Raw genomic sequence first — 20,342 nt, 5'->3', positions numbered from 1 at the left:
CAGATTTTGAAAAACTTAAATGTATAATAGAAAAGTACTGTCATCCTACACAATACTCAAAGCATATGGTGTGGGGTGGGTCTTCTTCTGTGTTTTACAGTATTGAAATTTTCAATATACAGGAGCACTGCCTCACACTGGGACAATTTAGCAATCCTCTCTAGCTCCAGTAGCATCTTCAGTCATTACTGTGGTGAGGTATGAGTAAAACCAGCAGTTTCCTAGCTGGGCAGAGCCAGGATCCTCACAAGCCTTGAAGTACACAAGTAATTAAACACAGGACAACAGCACTCCACTTCTCAAACAGTGCCCACTACAATAAGTAGAAGGAAAATGGAAATATTTCTACTGTTTTGTCCCAGAAGGATCTTATCCATGGAATGCATTTTGATAAATGGATATTAATGCTCAAAGGGAAAATATAGCCTTCTAAATAACAACCCATATTATTGCTGCATGCATTCTTAGGGATCTAGAAATTACAGGAAGTTCTAGAATTCAAAGGAAAGAGAGAGATAATTAAAAGTTGGAAAGTCCTGGGCCCATCTATTTTGTCATGGTGCTACTGAGAGAGAAAGAGCGAGATGAGGAAATTATTCCCAGAGCATCTCTGCAGCCCTCTAAGACAGGGAGTGTTTTAGTTACGCATAAATATTGATCAGTGTACAATCTAAAGACATATTTTAGCCAGATGAAAGGAGAAAAGATAGAGATGAAGACCTTTGACCCTATCATTCAGTTTAAATGTTTTATAACCCTGAATGTCACGATGTTACAGCTACATTAAAAAAAGGGTTTTTCTGACGCAGATGTCCGTCTTTTCATTAACTTTACACCAGAATTTTCTATTTCTCAGTTGTAGCCATACTTTGGAGCAATGGAACCAGGGACATATGTCCTAGGAAGAAGATAAAGATGCTATCCAGATATGTAGGGATGGGATCAGAAAAGCTAAGGCACTGTTGGAGCTGAATTTGGCAAGGAATATGAAGACTGACTAGGAGGACTTTTACAGATGTGTTGCTCAGAAAAGGAAGATGTACTTCCCACAATAAATAAGACAAAAGAACCAGTGAAAAATGCCATGGAGAAGATCGAGGTACTAAAATTGTTTTGCTCCTCAGTTTTAACTGGTAATGTCTCTTCCTACATCTGTCAAATCCCCCAAACCTCCAGGCAGAGATTGGGGGAATTAAGTCCCCACCATTGTAGTAGATCAGTTTTCAGATCATCTGAGGAACCTGAGCATACAGAAGTCTATAGGACCCAATAAAATACATCCCAGGTTCTTGAGGGAAAATAACAAATGTATACACTAAGCCCATTTCCACCATATTTGAAAATCCAGGCAATCAGAGGAAGGCCTGTGACTGGGGGATATTACATCTGCTTTAAAAAGGGTAATTAGGAGGACCCTGGGAAGTACTGACCAGTCAGGTTGCCCTCCGTGTCCAATAAGATCACAGAACTGATCCTCATGGAAGTTACACTGAAGCATATGCAAGACAGAAATGGAACTATAGACAGCATCATGGCTTCACCAAGGGCAAATCATGTCTGGCTAATCTACAATAATAAGAGGCCACGTAAATTAATGTGACTCCATCAGTGGCAAGCGAAGACCAAACGATGTTATCTGCCTAGATGTTTTTAAGAAATTTGATAAGATCCCCCATAACATTTTTGACAATAAATTGAAGAAATATGAGTTTGATGGATGGACTGTTAGATGGATATAGAACTGGCTGAATGGCCCTGTACTCAAAAGGTGCAGTCAATGGCTAAATATCCAAGTGGAAACCAACAACCAGTGGCGTCCCTTAAGGTTCATACTGGGACCAACACTATTTAATACCTTCATTAAGGACATAGACAGTGGGATTAAGTGCACCATCAGGAAGTGTGTGGACATCACAAAGATGAGAATTGCACTTGATGTGCTAGAAGGAAGGGATGCCATGCAGGAGGACTTTGAAAGGCTTGGAAAGTGGACCAGTGGGAACCTCAAGAAGATCAACAAGGCCAAGTGCAAGGTCCTGTACCTGCACTGGAAAAAATCCAGTATTTTACAGACCAGGGATGAATGAGAAGGCTTGGGGATAATAGTGGATGAAAATATTGGACAAGAGACAGCAAATATGTGCTTGCAGCCCAGAAAGCTAATCACATCCTGGGCTGCATCAAAAGCAATGTGGCCAGGTTGGAGGAGGTGATTCTGTCCCTAGTCTACTGTGGTCTTGTAAGACCCCACCTGGAGTGCTGCATCCAGCTCTGGGGTCTCCAGCACAAGAAAGCCATGGACCTGTTAAAGTAGGTCCAAAGGAGGGCCACAAAAATGGTCAGAAAAGGTGAATTGGGACAGTTCAACCTGGAGAAGAAAATGCTCCTAGGAAACTTTATTGGGGCCTTTCAATATACAAAGGTTGCTTATATGAAAGATGGAGAAACTTTTAACCAGGCCTATGGTAACAGACAAAGGGGCAAAAGAAATTTTTTATTATGAGGGTGGGGAGGCACTGGAACAGGTTGCCTAGAGAAATTGTGGATGCCCCATTGTTGGAAGTGCTCAAGGTCAGGTTGGATGGAGCTTTGAGCAACCTGATGTAATAGATGTCCCTTCCCATGGCATCAGGATTGGACTGGATGGTCTTGGAAGGTCCTTTTCAACCCAAACCATTCTATTTTTCTATGATTTGTATGTCTAAGATTGTCCAGTGACTATCTATGCCTTCCTAATACTTTTTCTATCTACTGCTAATAATGACACACTATAGATGGAGAGAAAAATAATTTAATGTGCCTCAAGAACAGTATTAACATTTATGGAGATTATAAGATCCAGTATTCATGTCCATTCAAGTGACTTTTCCAAAGGACTTTACGATTTCCAGCAATTCAGCACTGTGATCAATTTGATGTATAGTCCTTCATTACAGGGTGAGATAATAGTGATAGATTTACACATCTCATTGTTAATGTTGTCATTAACAACAGCTTTGTATGTGACTTTGTGCATGCACTTACAAATCAAATGCCATTGAAACACACCAGATTTACAAAAATATGACCTTCAATACCCCAGACTAGAAGAAATGGATACAAATATTGTCAATTTTCAAACTGCATGTCATAATAATGACACTACTTTTTTTTACTCTTATGAATAGTCATGTTTGATTTCCACATGGTTGTTTTTCTGAAGAAATTTGTGTTTGCTTTTTTTCATTCTTTTTACTTATGAAGCAAGTCAAAAATACATGGAATTTGCCTAATATCTTCCAATGTCCAGGGAGAACCTAATGAGTTCTCAATGATCACATTTACATTTCACCCCGGAAGAAAAAACATAAATATGTTCATAAAACTCAATTCCTATGATTTTTAAGTGTGTACACATTTTCTGAGTATCTTCTCTTTTTCCAATTCAAACATAAACTTGTAATAAAGAATAAATTCCATAGAGTCTCAAAAGTTACATTTGCCACTGTTGAGAAAGCAATATTTAATATCAAATATAACATTGTATTTTTCCTAATCCATCTAAAATCCTGGCAATTATTACTTTTCTGTTTCTCATATAAATGTCTCTGTATTGTGCCATTTTTCCTGAATGCCACAATTAAAAAAAAATAGCATTCTGACTCTTTCTTCTATTTTGTTTTTTTTCAATGTAAATACATAAAATAGGAGTTCACCAATGCAAATATTGCACTTTCCCTTTAGATTTATAAAATACAGAGGGACAATGAAACATTTTAAACCACTTATAGTGGTTTACACTCATCTGTATCCTTCAACAATGCTAGTTTTTAGAAATCAAGAGAAAACCGTTCAAAGAGATCCATTGAATAACCTTTTTTACAGATAAATAACTACTACCAAGTTTCTGGGTATACACATTGCTTGACAACAAACAAAACAACTATTCATTTTCTTGTGTCTTGAGTTCTTCCTTTTTTGTCTCTTTTTTTTTTGTTTGGGTGTTTCTGAGTACCAAGACTGCATGCATAAATATATGCAGATATCTTTTTATATTTCTGGCTTTACATTTAAATCTGTTTGCATCATGGAAAAAATGGACTTTTGTATTTAAAGAAGACTCAAAATCAGGGACAATTCAGTACTCTGACGAACTATAAAGTTGCTGAAGTGCAGGAACAGGTAGCTCAGCAAAAGAAGTCTTCTGTGTTCCAAAATAGTACACGCCATGAATATAGATCAGCTTTGTTATTAAGAAAAAAAGATCAAAAACCCTTGTAAAAAGACACACAAACAAAATTATTGTACCTTACCTTATGTATTTAAAATGCCAGAAATATGACCATTTGAGCAGTCGGTATGCTATTCTATACAAACTATAAGCTTTTTCTTTAAGATAACAAATATTTCTAATGTCTGCCATTATCTGCCATTTTTAAAATTTTATTTTTCTATAGAAAAGCAGAACTTCAATAAATAAATTAACCTTATTTTGGATGAAAGTTTGGTACACACTAACAGCCAGGAACTGGAATCACAGAGAAGGCAGCAAAGATTTTTGATCTGTTGTCATGGATCTAAGGTTATTTCATTATGCAGTCTAATGGTAACACAGGTATCTTCATAATGTCATTTATAAAGATGAAGCTCTTTTTTCAGTTTTAAAGACAGAAATATTAATTTCCATCAGTACTATAATTCATTATTATGGAGCTCCTTATATTTTTGAAGACAATGCCACTGTACTCCTTGAAAACTCTCAACTGCCTATTACCTGCAACACAAATTCCATCAGTGCAGTGTATATGGCCTTTTATTTTTTGTATGTATCTCTAAAAACCAGTTTGCACAAAAAAATAATAAATACAGATAAATAGTAACATTTTTCCTTCTTCTTGCCATTACCAGCTGTTTTCAAATTGTGAGGACTCATTCTTAACTTTCTTCTTTTTTTTTTTTAACATAGAATAGAAATTATTTTAAAAAAAGATACGAGTGCTCAAAACATTAGATATTTCCAGTCATTTCTCTCCAAGGTGAAGGCAGCTGTCAAAAATATGTAGTTTAGCCCAGTTTCCATAAAAAATGGACAGAATTCAAAATCCATCATTGAGATTGTTCTAAAATCAAAACTGAGACAAATATCTATGATCGATCAATGAAAAAATTCAGCAATCAAATATTTCTGTGTAAATATTTCAATGAAGAAAAGAGTCACTTACCTAAAACCCCCAGTCTGTAATTGATAGTGACAACAATGACATTTCCATAACTTGCGAGAATGCTGCCATCAATCATATTTCCAGTACCCTCCATGTAAGATCCACCATGGATGTAGACCATAACAGGTTTCTTGCTGTTCTGATCATGAATGTCTGAAAAAGTTCAAGTAAGGAAAACACAATAAAGTAATAAAAACATAAGGAAAATGACATTAGCAATTTTTAGCAGCGCTAAAAATAGTCTGCATTATTTCCTATGTTTTCAATATCACCACCACTTTAACCAGCTAGCTTACACAGTTCAGGATCATCCTACAAGCCTAATATTTATAATTTGAAATTTCTAATACTGTTTCCTCTAAAATGGTCTCAGAACACTTGAAATGTATTCTGTAATACAAGAAATTGAATTTTTATAGAAATATCTTAAATCCTAAAAAATCAGATTATAAAAAAATCTTGGGGTTTTGGGAATACTCTGATTCAAATATATGCTAATTTAGAAATATCTGTGCATCTAATAATAAAATTATAGTAATGATCCATACTTTCCATTTCTCATGGGACATAATTATTGAAATAATAGTCCATATAGTTCAGTAAGAGATAATATCACAAAATCTAACTGTTCTGGTAGAAGAAAACATAGTAGACTGTTCCTTCTTTTAAACAGCATAGGAATTAACAAACAGAGAGGATTTATGTGAATTCATGGCCGAGATTTTTTTGTGTTTAAATCAAACTATGTCTTTTGTGTTGCAGTTTTCCTAGTCATGGTAGCAGCTAAGCCTCAAAGAACAGCCTTGAGTTAATGGTATCGCTGATCTTTTGTATATGCAGAAAATTCCTGACTACGTTTAAAAAGGTAAACAGATGGGTATTTATTTCTAAAAGAAAGTTAAAATAAATTGAAAAAAATAAAAAATTCTAAAAGAAAGTTAAATTAAATTGATATTCCATATTTCATAGTGAGTTATAAAGATGTGCTAATCAATGACTGGGGTATATTTAGGACCAGATTAATCTAAAAAGTTAGTCTCCTGATGCCAGAGATGGTTCACCATACCTAAATCTAGAACTTCTGTTCTCTAAAAAACAGGGGGAAGAGGGGCTAAGCTTCTTTATAAAGTAGAGGGCAATTCAGCAAGCTGCCATTAGATACACGAATCTTTTACAAATAATTCAGTGTATCTTCATGGAATCAGCACTTCTTTCGAGTATATAGCATAACATACAAGGAAAACCAGAGTCTCTGATTATTAAACTAGGTTTAAAAAAAATCTTTTGGATAGGCATATATTGAAGAGTGGAGAAGGGAGGCAGGCAAAGAAAAAGCTGAAAGAGCTAAATAGCTACAGGTGAGGGACCTGGGTTTGAAAGCCTTCCAAACCTCTTCTCTCCCCTCAGGCTTATTAGGAAATACTTTGAAACACAAAAATTTGATCAGCAATGAGGTACCAGATATTTAATGTTCTATATATGTGGAACAAATTAGAGAATACTTAAAGGTAAATTTTGACTGTCATATTGCTATGTCTCACTTTTGCTTTACTCATGTGTATACACTACCTCAAATATCATAAATTTCCAGCTGAGTTCAGGAATGTCCAGGCTGCAAAGTACACCTGTCTACTTGTCAGAGTTTACAGCTTATCATTGAATCTGCCTCCTTTACATGAAAGTATACATACTTACATGTTGTATTTTAAATGTTCTACTATAGCAGCAGAACAAAAGTTTGTGTGATAAGATCTTTTTAATTGTTGTGATTATAAGACTAGTACAGCAATTAAACAGATAATTTAAAGCAATGAGGTGCATTCTAGTGGATCTATTGGTTTGTTTTTTTATTATCAGCATTTTCAGCAAAGTACATAAAAGTGCTTCTTTTCTGAATGCACAGCGAAGCCCTCAAAAAAACTGAAAGCAGAAGAAATTGAATAACAATTATTTGTGTTGCTGAATTACCTTTTCCTTCTCTCCCCAAAGTCTCATGGAAAGATTTTTTTGTATTTAATCTTTTCTTATCACCCAGCTCTACCTCAGGGTTGAATCTTTCACTGCTGAAGTCAATACAAGGTTTCCCCTTCCCCTTCAATGGGAAAGTAACTATCTTCAACATAAAGGAAATTAGCTCAATGATTTATGTGCTTAAATCTAAAGTGGATACCCTTTTTAATAATGAAATCCTAACATTTTATAAATTTTAAAAAAGGCTGAATAATAATGTATTCATAATCTAATATTTATCTATATTTTAAAGTGATTTTGGTTTTGCTTGCTATTTGTCCTTTGCTTTAACTTCAGAATTTGGTATAGAAATGATAATACCATTATTTGAAAAAAGCATATGTTGCACAGAAATAGGATGGTATTTTATTATGGTATTTTATATATAGACAGAGTGGCTACAATAGACCTGAACTCCCAGGAAAAGAGGTGATAGTATCCTCACTGCAGTGTGTAAGTTTCGAAGAGAAACAGAGAGGACATATGTTTCAAAGTTATTTGAAATTATGTCAGATAGGAGAAAACAGGAAAAAAGACATGGAATAACACTTTGGATCGGCCAAGCATGAGAGGATTAATAAACATATTGCTTTGAAGCCAGACCAATAAACTACCCAGGGCTGTTATCTCCTCATTTAATTTGAAAATATTTTTTTCTAATTTGATAAATACATGAAGTCAAATAAACTGAAAATGTAACTAATGAAAAAGAAGGGTGAGAATAGAGGAAGATTTCATGACTTCTTTCTATTTTGGTGCATCCTAAATAGATTTGTTGTGTCAAAGCAAGGAAAAAAAATGTGTTTCCATCCAAAACTTTTTTGGGGTACTTCACTGTGAACTTCTAGCATTTCCTTTCAATCCAGCTTTGAAAGAAGTCAATGAAAATGATTGTTACTGATTTCAGTGGGAATGTGGTCAGAGTCAGAATGAATGTGTCTCAGAGGTTAGCTGATTACAGGAAAAAAAAATATAAAGGAACATCAACAGCTTCCTTTATTTTTGTGTCCTGAAATAAACCACATCCTGTGAGAAAGAAAATAAGTAAATAAAAATAGAAAAGACAAAGCACAATTCCACTGCATCAATGTACAACATGTGCACTGGGGAAACAGTGGAAGTGAAAGGATATATGTGTGAAAAGGAAAGATATACATATGAGTTTTTTCATGAATTTCAAACAAGTGAATTTACAAAATGTGTAGGAGGAAAAAGAGCACATGCATGTTTTTAAATTCCATTTTCTCAACCTAAGAATAGAGGGGAAAAAATATGTGGTTTCAAATAACATTTATGTTACTCACTTCACACATATTTAGGAATAAACTTTACACCTATGTCACGGAGGAACTGCATTCATCTATATGCTAATTTAGATTTTAAAAAGAAAAACAATCAAAGTAAATTCTAAAGAAGAAAATAAAGAAGCACACTGATGTGAGCTTCTGCAAATAAGGGACTAAAAATCATGTTGAAATAACAGCAATAACAATAACAATAATCATTATTATTATAACAAAAATTGAAAAGTTTATGTTCATGCATCAGGGTCAGGCTTTGAAAAAACAAAAAATACCTTCATCTTCACCACGATCATTACTGGTTATATCATCTGCGCTTTTCTTTGTGTTGGCTCCTGGGTTCATATTGAGGAGGAGAATAAAGGGAAAAAAGAGAATTCAAAACCAGCAGGTTCTCAAAAATAAAAAAACCACTAGTACAAAAAATGTAACAAAAATGTCAAAATCTGTTACATTTGAAATTGAAAAACAAAAAAGATGCAAACTGCACATAAACATAAAATGTCAAGAAGAACAAATTGAAAATATTTGAAAAAATGTATCATATTCTGTGACAATGCAGTACTTTAGTTAAAAGTGATTTCTGCAAAAAAACCAAATTAATGTGCTATTAAAAAAGAATAATATAAACCAAAAAATATACTAAAAAATCACCAAGTTATGTTTTTACATAAGAAATGCAATTTTTTTTTTTATTTTGTTCTGTAATGTTGAAGAAATAATGCCTTCAGTTACTTTCTTTAATGACTTAACATTTTATTCGTCCTCATTAGAATTTATTAAGAATCAGCCAAAATCTGAATTTTTGATGGAACTAATGCAAATAAAATTATCATTTGAGTTTTACACAACTTGACTGGACTAAGACAGACCATAAAGACCTCCTTAAAACTTAATCTTGCTTCCCATATAAGCAAAAAGATAATCAAAACAAAACAAAACAAAAGTGAAATAGAATTGAGTCAATCTCAGACAAGAAATTGGTCCAAAACCAGCCTTCATCCAAAATATACCACATTTCATGCTCTTTAGAAAAATGTAGAAATCAACTGAAGCCACTTACTTACCATGATAAAGAACGTGCATTTATTTATTAGATTAGTAAAGAATCTATTTTAATTTGTGTCAATATGCTTTCTTAAAATCTTTTGAGGAGTAAACATGCACACACACACTTAGGCACACACACATAAACACTTCTGCTCATACATGTCATAGCCTATGCTTATGGTAGCAAGAGGAAATAAACGTGGTTTTCACCGTCCCCATCCTTGGGCAATACCTCTGTTTTCTGACTAAAAATATAAAAAGACACCAGGCTATCCTTGCACCCAGCATTCTATTATACTGTGCTTACTCCTGCAGCAGGTAGCCCTCTGTAATGTAAACAGTTATCTGATAAGGAGTGAAACATGAAAAGGAAACTCAATTTATAATATAGCTTAGAAATTAATATAGCTACTAAAGAAATAAAATGGTCTAATGACTATTTTCTTGAATTGTCTTTATTTTGAAGTGCCTTTTCAAGACATGCTGAAAAAGAACAGTATACTTTAACTTGCTTATGTATGAAGTCTAAATTTGTCACAGATGCATCATATTTAACTAAAATGTGATTAGCTCCTTTTATTCTGCTATTTAAATTCTAATCTTTAACTATATTTATAACCCTCAAAATCCAAGGGTTCAATTAAATCTTTGTCCCTGATTTTAAGACAGAATGTCTTTATTATTACTAAAGTACTTAAGATTTTTAATATATATGGTTTGGGGATCATTGTATTAGTTTATTTGTCTTCTGGTTATGGATTTTCTACAGGCATTTTCTGGAAACAGTGCCACTACGTAAGCAGTGATGATGATTAGTGAGTCAAAGTGTGCAAAGCAGTGAGTGATACTCCATCTCCACATAGTCTTCATCTCCCATGTTGTTGTACAAAAGGTATTGTTTATGCAGTACACCAGTGGATTCAATATATATACAGTACATAATTAACTAGGTAAAATATCTCTGTCAATGAAATATAGATGTTCTCTAAACTCTAATTTCTTTCAGAGGTAATAGATATAGGCTCATAATCTCAGTCACTATCCATGTTTTTTCCTTTTATGAAATATTGTTCCAAATTAGTTATATCCAAATGAAGGTTGAATACTTTCTCAGGTGATATCCAAATAAAGTTATTTTTGTATTTAAATAAACTAAGTACTCCACCTATAAATTGCCCTTAAACTATTTTTGATTCATGTAAAATATTTATGAGAAATAATTATTTATAGGCAATGAATACATATAGACACAAGTTTGAATGCACATAACAAATTTCAATACTAGCTCCTCCAGGAAGGTAGTCTTTTAATTGGTTGATAAAAAATATGTTCATCATATGGCAAATATAAAGTCAACTACCACATATTTATTATTGCTATGAATTAAAAAAATCAAAATCAGTGTGAGCCCATATATACAGTACCTGCAGACAAAAACTGTGTGCAATTGTTAGGACTGTAATCCCTATTTCAAGCATTTTTGAGGGAAAGGAGTAGTTGTGTCCCAAAACATTTTAGTTTGGGTATTATCTCCTCCCAAAATCTTCAATACACGTCAATAACATATTGCAAGGATTTTCTCTTTAATGTCTCCCAATGTGACTGTGGTTCAGTGTACTTCTGAAAAAACAACACAAATGTAATGAGAATTTAGAAAATGTGCTCACACCATGCTACTAGATGTGATGATACACAAATATCACCTAACAAGGTATGTGACGAAAGGTTATCTGTAATATTTGAAACATCCCTTATTTCTTTTTTATGTTCATTAAATATTTAAAATATCATGCTGTAATCCATTTTCAGAAGAAATTACTATAACTTAGTATGTATTTGATTACAATGTGAGTGGGAATGCTCTTTCTCCTACATGTTGTGAAACATGAAAACATGAAATCATTTGTCTATTGGCAATTGGAATACACTTTTGTACATAAGTTCTTGGGCTTGAGAGGATTTTATGTTCATTTTAAGATCTGATAAAATGGATTACATCAATGAGTTCTCAACCAGGTTTCTTTGTTCCTATCGCATTGGATTTTTTTCATACTATGTGTACCAGCCACAAGATAAGGTAATCATTAAGGCTGGAAAAGATCATCAAGTTCAACTGTGCCCCTAAGTGCCACATCTACACCTTTTAAATACCTCCAGGGATGGTGGCTCAACAACTTCCCTGGACCGACTGTTCTAATGCCTGACCATCCTTTTCATGAGTTTTTCCTAATATCCAATTTAAACCCCTGCTGGTGGAACTTGAGGCCATTTCCTCTCACCCTATCCCTTGTTACTTGGAAAAAGAGACCAATCCCCACCTGGCTACAAACTCCTTTCAGGTAGCTGTAGAGTGTGATAAAATGTCCCCTGGGCTTCATAGCCTTCAAGTTAAACAAGCCCAGCTCCCTCAGTTGCTCCTCATCAGACTTGTGGCCAGATGCTTCACTACCTCTGCTGTCCTTCAGTAACTCCAGTGCCTCAATGTTCTCCTTGCAGTGAGGGGCCCAAAGTGAACACAGGATTGGAGGTGCAGCCTCAACAGTGCCGAGTACAGGGGGACCATCACTGCCCTGGTCCTGCTGGCCACACTACTGCTGATACAAGCCATGTGGGTAATACTGTTAGTGTGAAACTGTCTGAGGAGAACAGACATGTTATTGTTGGAATTATTTCAGTAGCTCCAAAACCACTTAAAATACACAGGAGTATTGCTTAGAAAACTTACATGAATTTTTGAAAAATATAAGCTTCCAGAAACCTATTATCTCATGCAGAGAGCAAAAATTTGAATTTTCCAACCATGTTGTGTATATTTATTAAAAATGTCAATTTGTTTGTCCTTAAACTTCCAAAAAAATATGGTAATCCCTGTCATAAGACAAAAAAGCTCCCTATGCCTCTAAGGCTAGTTTAAATTTGTATTAATCTAGGAGATTGAATGGAATTATGACTCAGAAACTCCCATTGCTCAGAAGAATTCCCTGCCTGTAACAGCTGATTGTCCCACAGATCAACACTTCCCTCTGCTTTGGGGCTTCTTTTGTGAGTGTTCAGGGTTGGGACAATTTTTTCCCCATATCTCACATTCTCCTCCTCCCATATCACAGGAGCATCAATTTTAGCCTTCAATTCCCATACACCAAGTAAACATTATCACTGTATTATAGGATTTGGCTCTTCTGCAGTCTAAGAACTGTTTACTCGTTCATCCCACATGAAACATGGATGGTAAATTTCAACAGCAACCCAGGATCCAGCAGTAGAGAAGGAAGCAGGGCATATGGGAGGGGTGATCTAGTGAATTAAAGACTGAATTCCCTTAGTCTCTCTATTGACCAACCTAGTGTTTGATTTGAGTTCTTGGTTTGTAAAGTTTGCGTTTCACTTTTCATGATACTTAAAAGTAACAAAGAAAAATATTTCAAAATGTAAATAGGATGAGAACTTTTTTTTCCATAGGCTAGGAAAGGCTAGGAACTATTTAATTACATATCTTAAATATGCTGTAGATAGCATAGCTCTACTGAAGAATACATTTGTATAAAAGTTCATGTTTTAGAAAAACATCTTACTGTTAATAACAACTACTAGAAAAATATGTGTCTTCGTAACGCATATATTAAAGGCCAGGTGACTTCTTTTCACTTGTCCTACAATTCCATTCATTGCTGAGTGAAAAGAGCACGGTGCAATGCATTTTACTGAACTTTGTCAAACGTCTTTTGTGAAGGACTTTTGTCTGCCAGAACTGCTTCTTTTTCACATACATATATATATATATGTATATACATATGGGTAGTACAGATACAGACCAACACAAGCGTATATGAGCCATTTTGAAAACAGCACCAGCCAATATGGTCATAACGAAGAAGTGTTTCATGTAAGTTACTTTTTTTCCTCTCTAAGGAGCCCTGTAAGCATTGCAGTTGTAAACATTAATTCAGCAATCTCTAAAAGGTTTTAATTTTGAAACACTGATCAATATGTCAATAAAATATTAAAAAGTAGTCGATTTCATTTATCTATGGATGTACAGTCACCTTGTATTCCCTGATTTGTTCCCAATGCCATGTATAAATCTATAACAAATGAAGAAGTCACCCTTCTGTAAGCATGTCCTCTGGATCACATTTCCTTTGCATAACGAATAAAAATCTCATTCACAAACAGATTTTCTAGTTTTGTAAGTTGTCCCAGTTGTATTTGCAATTTTTGCTACATCTTCCTCCATTCTGATAATATGAATCACATATATGTAATATAGGCAGGTCCCAGGCATGCAGTTTCCCAGGCTTGCATATTAGGTATTCACTCTGAAGCCTCTAATGGCAGCAAAAAATCATCCACAACTGCTTAAGCTGATGCCATTTCTTTGCACTTTATATGCAATTGCTCCATCTGTCACACAGTATACCTTTTGACCCCATTTAATTTTGGAAAAGGGCTCCGTTTTCAGAAATCACACAGCACATTATTAGTTGTATGACCTCCCAGTTTCACATAGCACATGCTTAACCTTCTGGAAATTTCCATCTCAAACCAGATTAATACAGGATTTAACAGTCATTCTCTGTCATATGTCTTATTTATAGAGCCATTTTAATAGAACCCTAAAGCTCTTGTTTTCCAACCCCAGGAAAACTATTATAATTTTACAATCAGATCAAGTCAACAGTTCATTACAGTCTCAAGAGAGCATTAGGAAAGCAAACTTTCCTTTCTACATTTTTCCTAAAATTGGTGGGATAACTTCACTTTGAGTCTCACTTAGTGTGCAAGACTTGAGTCATGTCCAAAAAAAGGGGTCCATCAGTGGGACAATCTGGCTGTCACAACACTGTACCTGGCTCATGCCTATGGCCAAGGCTCTCCAGCTACCTCTATAATTGTAACAAGAAGTTCTAATTTGGCAGCTGAAGAAAGATCAAATGAGGCGTTTGACACTTCAAATAGAGTGGAGGAAAATGACTGTTGAGAATTTCAGGTTGTTAAATTTACTTGGAAGTTGACTGTGGATCCCCTATGTTAGGAAAGATCAGAAAGGCAGGCAATATGTCTATATACCTGTTGTTTGGAAGTCTTTTCATTTAATCAAAGAAAGAAAAATATATTCATATTGACTAGATTTAAATAACTATTATTTCTTAACTCTTTACTGAATAATGGCAACATGTGGGTGCATACATATACGCAAATATGTACACATAAATGCACATGAAAAAGCTCTGTAGAGCTAATCGGCTTCCAGATAGAAACCAGTTTTATTTTCTGGCACTCCCTTCCCAAAATCATGTTAAATTATAATACATCAACAATGTGCATAACTCTAGCAAACAGCCATATTTAATGATTTCAATGCAGTCCTTAGCCACAAATTAGATGCCTTCTGTCTCTTTCCTTAATAACATGAAGACTTAGATTCCTACTGTTCTAGGTAGTTTTCAATGTGAAATGCAATGAAAGCTCAGAAATTTGCTTAAATTTGCCTGAATTAAATGTGTTTAGTTTTGCTTTAATTCCTATATTATCACTGAATAGCAGAAGACACACGATTAAAGTAGCCATTATTCTAATGCCATTAATAACAACACAACAAAACCCTTTGGGTTGCAAGTACTAGCTCTGTAAAGCAGCAGCATTTGACTAAGGCACATGCAACATAATTGAATTCATGTTCTTAATCACTCCAGCTGCAGCACACACACAAAATTGCTGGGATTCCAGAGGAAACACATAGATGTTGTTGTATATCCAGGAAATGTTTCTTTTCAAGAAAATAGAATTAAAGGACAATTTTGTGTAATATTCACAAGTGGATGGACTGTAAGGAAGATCAGCTGAAATCCCTACAGTTTTGTGTTCCATGCATTAGCGAGGATTAAATCAAAAAGAAAATGCTGTTTCACAAGCTTTTTCAAATTGTTTCAGAGAACCAATACAAAAATCTATTGAAAAAGAAAAATTCTGAGGTTGAAAAAGGGGTTGCATAAAAAATATGGAATTGTTATATTACCTTAATTCTGTATTCTATGTTGCCTATCGCTTTCAATTACATGATTACATAAACCTTTTTTATTTCATAAAAAAATTGCTTGAATCTTTCTGGGCATTAACCGTTCCATGTACAATGAAAGACAGATGATATTTTACAAATGGTAGTACACTGAATCCTGTGTATGACAAGTAGTCCATGATCTAAATTATGTGCTTCCCACAAGATGTTTTCCTGGACAAGAACAAATGCATTAAATCAGTCCATCACTCAGTTTCTCATGCTTTAAATGAGATTTTTCAAGAAGTTAATACAGGGCAATGGACTATATGAATTGTCACACAGAGTGACTATAGGGTCCTATATAGTTCTACAAAAGACTACAAGCTCTTCTCAGAAGTAGAGATTTGTGAATACAATTATTCACTATGATTTAATAAGAGTTATTAGATCTGTGATTCATATGGGCATTCCTTTCCTTATAAGTTTAGTCCAACTCAGTGTGCCAATATAGATTCAACTCAATGAATTCAACTCAATGAAGAAATTATAATATCCCACAGATTCTGTGGTAGGGAAAATCTTTAGACTGTCTCTATAGATAATATGGGATTTTGATCAATAGTTAGGACCAAAATAGCAGCAACACTTATCACTAGTTAGGACCAAAATAGCAGCAACAGTTATTACTCAGGAGAGATGTCGTTACGTGAAGTTTTGGTTGGTCTACATGCTGATTACACTACTCTCTGTTCAGCAGCTAACAGATATTAGATCTTATTCCATGTAAGATATAAAAGAAAAAACTTTTAGTAACTGGGAAAATCATGTTTCTTTCCTTTTTGTCAAAGTTTTCACTATACTTCAAAATTTTCCTATATACTTCAAAGTTTTTCTATCTATTTCATTTTTGGAAAGTGAACCATCTATTTTAAGATTGTTAAAAATAGGTCTATGACAAAGATAAACACTGACACTTATACTGTACACGTTATGTCTACTGAAAGAAACACACCTAAAATTTATTTATTTTTCTGAAAATATTTGCATTTCCTGAGATTGTATTTATTCATCCTTGTAGTAATCTGTTAGCTCACTGCTTTTGTGATGCCATCTTCCCCCTCCTGCCCTCCCCTGCCCTTAGCCTTGGCCACTCCCTTGGGCTCTGCCTATTGGTTCCTGTATCCCAACCCCGCCCAGGGTCCGCCCCTGAGCCCCTGACAAAACCCCCCCGCAAGGGTATCATGAGGTCTCTCTGCCTCTGGAGATTGCGGGGACAAGATGTGATTAAAGTCCTCTCAAATCCCTTTGGGAGACCCTTCTCGCCTCGTTTGCCATCACTGGTTGTAGGGTTGATAGCTGCTGGAGCAAGATTGCGGGGCCGTCCGAAGTGGACTACAGGAGGGCAACCAGGATTGCACTGCCCTAAGTGTCCCCGCTGAGCTCTCAGGAAGCTACAGCCCGCTAAATCTAGCGACTACAACACATCCTGGAAAAGAATTTATAAAAAGGGTACATTTTATATTTCATATTGTGTTAATCTGTTTTGGCACACTTTTTACCCCCTAAAATTGCTTTGAATAAAAATTACCAAAATATATATATATATATATATATACACCAACAATATTTTTTAAAACTATTGAATTAATATCTAACATATTGGTTTTATTTATTAGTAAAATTATTATTATTTTAGAGGAGTCATAACTAAAATAGAAATGAGGTAGCCACATAAATTCACTAATAATTTTTATAAGGGTTTTTGTCATGCAAGTTACACCATAACTAGAATTTACAGTCTTCTACATACAATACATGGCTTTGACAAAACGGTCCATAATGGCTCTAAAGAAAGAGGGCATAGTGAAGCCTATCCTTTCAGTGACCTCCAACAGATGAGTGTTTCTTGCACTTCCAGTGTAACAGAATCTGCTTTATTTGATGGAGAACTGGACTAAGCCTGCAATGCTTACTGATTCAATAATGAAAGACTAATTAAAACCATAAAACTATCATATAGTTAAATTAATTCAGAAATAAGCACATATTTTTCTGTGCAGACATCAGCTGAAACACTGACAGTGTGAAAGCATAGCAGTGACCGCAAATAGCTGACATTTCTCTGCTGAAGTGATGCACTTGGTAAAGTGTGAATGTAGTAAAGCTGTGTCCTGGTTTCAGCTGGGATATAATTAATTTTCTTCATAGTAACTGGTACAGTGCAGTATTTTGAATTTAGTATGTGAATAATGTTGATGTTTTAGTTGTTACTGAGTAATGCTTACCCTAAGTCAAGGACTTCTCAGCCTCCCATGCTCTCCAGTGAGCAGGTGCACAAGAAGCCAGAGGAGCATGGCCGTATATTTGTAGGATATATAAATCCCACCGCAGTTTGTTCAGAGCATATTAATACCGCACTGTCAAGTCAGTGACTAGTTATCGCGGTATCCCGCAGTGGTAGGGAGGAGAAGAGAGATCCAGCAGGCAGGAATTGTGCAGCAAGACTGATTTATTTAATTATTTTACAACTCTTTTATAGACTTTTTTTCTTCATAGTCTAATTGGTCAAAGGATCAGCCACCCCTTGGGGTGATTGGCTAAAATCCTAAAACATCCATTGTCAAAATATTTTTCTACTGTACTATAAACAAAGATTTGCAAGGTTGCAGGTGTTCATAGTTTATACAACTCTACTAATATCTTTGTGAGAGAGAAAAATATCTCACAGCACTGGAAAGAAGCAAGAGAAATTCTTGCTAGCAGCATATTTGTATCCACAACTAGTCAGTGTCGAGTCAGTGAGTGTAAGACGCAGGTTGAGTGCAATTAGCTGCTGAGTGGCAAAAGTTTGTTGGCATGATGAGTATACTACAGTTAAGTTGCAAAATTTGTATATGACTTCTAAATTAGAAAACATAATTCAGCGTTTATAAATAATCAAAATTCCCAAGCCTAGATGCAACTACATTCTAGTTAATCTAGACAAGTAGAATTTGCACAAGAATTCAGTAATGTTGACCTAATACTACCTATAACTAAAGGGTGACTACTTTCAAATAGGCTTAAGAGAAGTAAGTACCTGTGTGCCATTTAAAATGAATGTAATGAACCCTTTCTGCAGACAACTGAACAACACAAGCACACGCTCTGTATTCAACAACTGCTGGTGAAGTTGTTCATGCAAATTCTCCCTTTGGACATTTGCAGGCACCACTGGAAGCTGTGAACTGAATAATCAACTCTTAAGAATACATCTAATTATTTGATGCAGCTATTTAATTCCTCATTTTGAAGACTAGTTTAATTTGTGGTTGCCTTTGGAGAATTCAGGAAATAATTGTGTTTGTAATGTCAGTGGATCCTGTGAAACTATCATTTTATTCCATTGTGACAGATAACAGTTTGGTACCATGTTTTGATGTTTACTGGACCTTTGATACCTTAGTTTTTATTTGGAAATCTTTGAAGTGTTAGTTACAGGTAAATAGGAGGTCCATATAAGACAACCAATGGAGATAAAAACTTTTGTGGGTTTTGGGGTTTTGTTGATTGGTTGGTTGGTTTTGTTTGATTTTAGCATATAGCCACGTTTTCAGGTTTTTTTCTCTACTACATTTTAATGACACCTTCATCTACACACAACAACGTATTAAATCTTACTGGAATTAATTATACCATGCTAACTAAACAATTAGACTATCAAACAACTAAGTTGCTAATAAAAGGTGTATAAACTTAAAAGATGGAATAGAATATATTATAGCTATTTCTGGGAAAATCAGATCTAAGTTTTGTATGATGAAGAGCTTTATAGTGTGAAATACGAATATTTAATTATTCTAATACTTCACGAAATAGTACAGGCATGTGAAAGATTTTCCCTGAAACTTAATAACAGATGCGTAGGGAATAAGATAGAACCTTGAATATAAAGTTCATGTAAACATTTTAGTCATTATTACTCAGTAATAAAAATGTATATGACGTTTCCAAACAGAAATTAGTGTTCTTATCCCAAATAACTGGCAATAGCTTTTTGTCATCAACTTGATAAGATTTTTTTGTTTTCACAGAAAAATATTAGGGAAGAGGGTTGAGGAGAGAGAAAGCACAGACAAACCTGCAGCATTCTGTATGATTTGCAGTTTAACTGTTTCCAAGCATTAGTTTTGAGCTTATTATGAAGCTGTGCTATTTTATCTACAATACTAAAGCTGAACAAAGATGATTTTGATTTACAGATTCTATATAATTATTAATTATAGTAAGCTAGCCTCAAAACTGCTGGTCAGAATCGTGATTTAAACTCAAAATTCAGCAACACAGCACTGAACTCACTAGCATCTGATCCATCTAAACTCCATTACTTGAAAATACCAGTTGGTTTTGAATAATTTGTGGATTATAGATCTGTGCTGGTGAAAAAATCTTTTCTCCATTGAACAAACTCAATGAGAACCCGTATCTCATTTTGGCTTTCCATTTTACAATGTTCCAAGCATAATTCACATTTTGTACTTTCAGTATTGAGGCTCATGCTTTACTCAAAATTTAGAAAGGAATAAAAGTGGTTTGTCAATTATAATTAACTGACAGAAGTAGGAAATTAGAAGCAACTAATAAAAAGCCCTTTTTGATGTAAATACTGCATGCCATCTCAAGAAAGACAAGTTAAATTTTGCATTTAATAGGAATTATATATGAACTACATGGAATTAGATGTGAAATGATACAGCTTATGTATGCAACTACTTCTGAGAAATTGAATTTCAGTCATCTTTA

The 20,342-nt window shown here is 34.6% G+C and overlaps 1 protein-coding gene across 5 annotated transcripts in view; it reads right to left on the bottom strand.

Annotated features, from left to right (window-relative positions):
* The window catches only part of NLGN4X (neuroligin 4 X-linked), a 170,205-nt gene that overhangs the window by 62,588 nt on the left and 87,275 nt on the right, over positions 1–20,342 (bottom strand). For 4 of the 5 annotated variants that reach the window (XM_069003916.1, XM_069003913.1, XM_069003923.1 and 1 more), the window contains 2 exons: positions 8,788–8,847; positions 5,202–5,354 (listed from right to left, as the gene is read on the bottom strand). In XM_069003916.1, the coding sequence (XP_068860017.1) occupies positions 5,202–5,354; positions 8,788–8,847 (213 nt within the window). The remainder of the gene's footprint in view (positions 1–5,201; positions 5,355–8,787; positions 8,848–20,342) is intronic. The other variant, XM_069003936.1, reaches the window with a different exon arrangement.

Source organism: Aphelocoma coerulescens, chromosome 1, assembly GCF_041296385.1.
Source record: "Aphelocoma coerulescens isolate FSJ_1873_10779 chromosome 1, UR_Acoe_1.0, whole genome shotgun sequence".
Taxonomy (NCBI): domain Eukaryota; kingdom Metazoa; phylum Chordata; class Aves; order Passeriformes; family Corvidae; genus Aphelocoma; species Aphelocoma coerulescens.
Note: the sequence above shows the minus strand (reverse complement) of the source record. Positions and strands in the feature narration are given on the sequence as shown.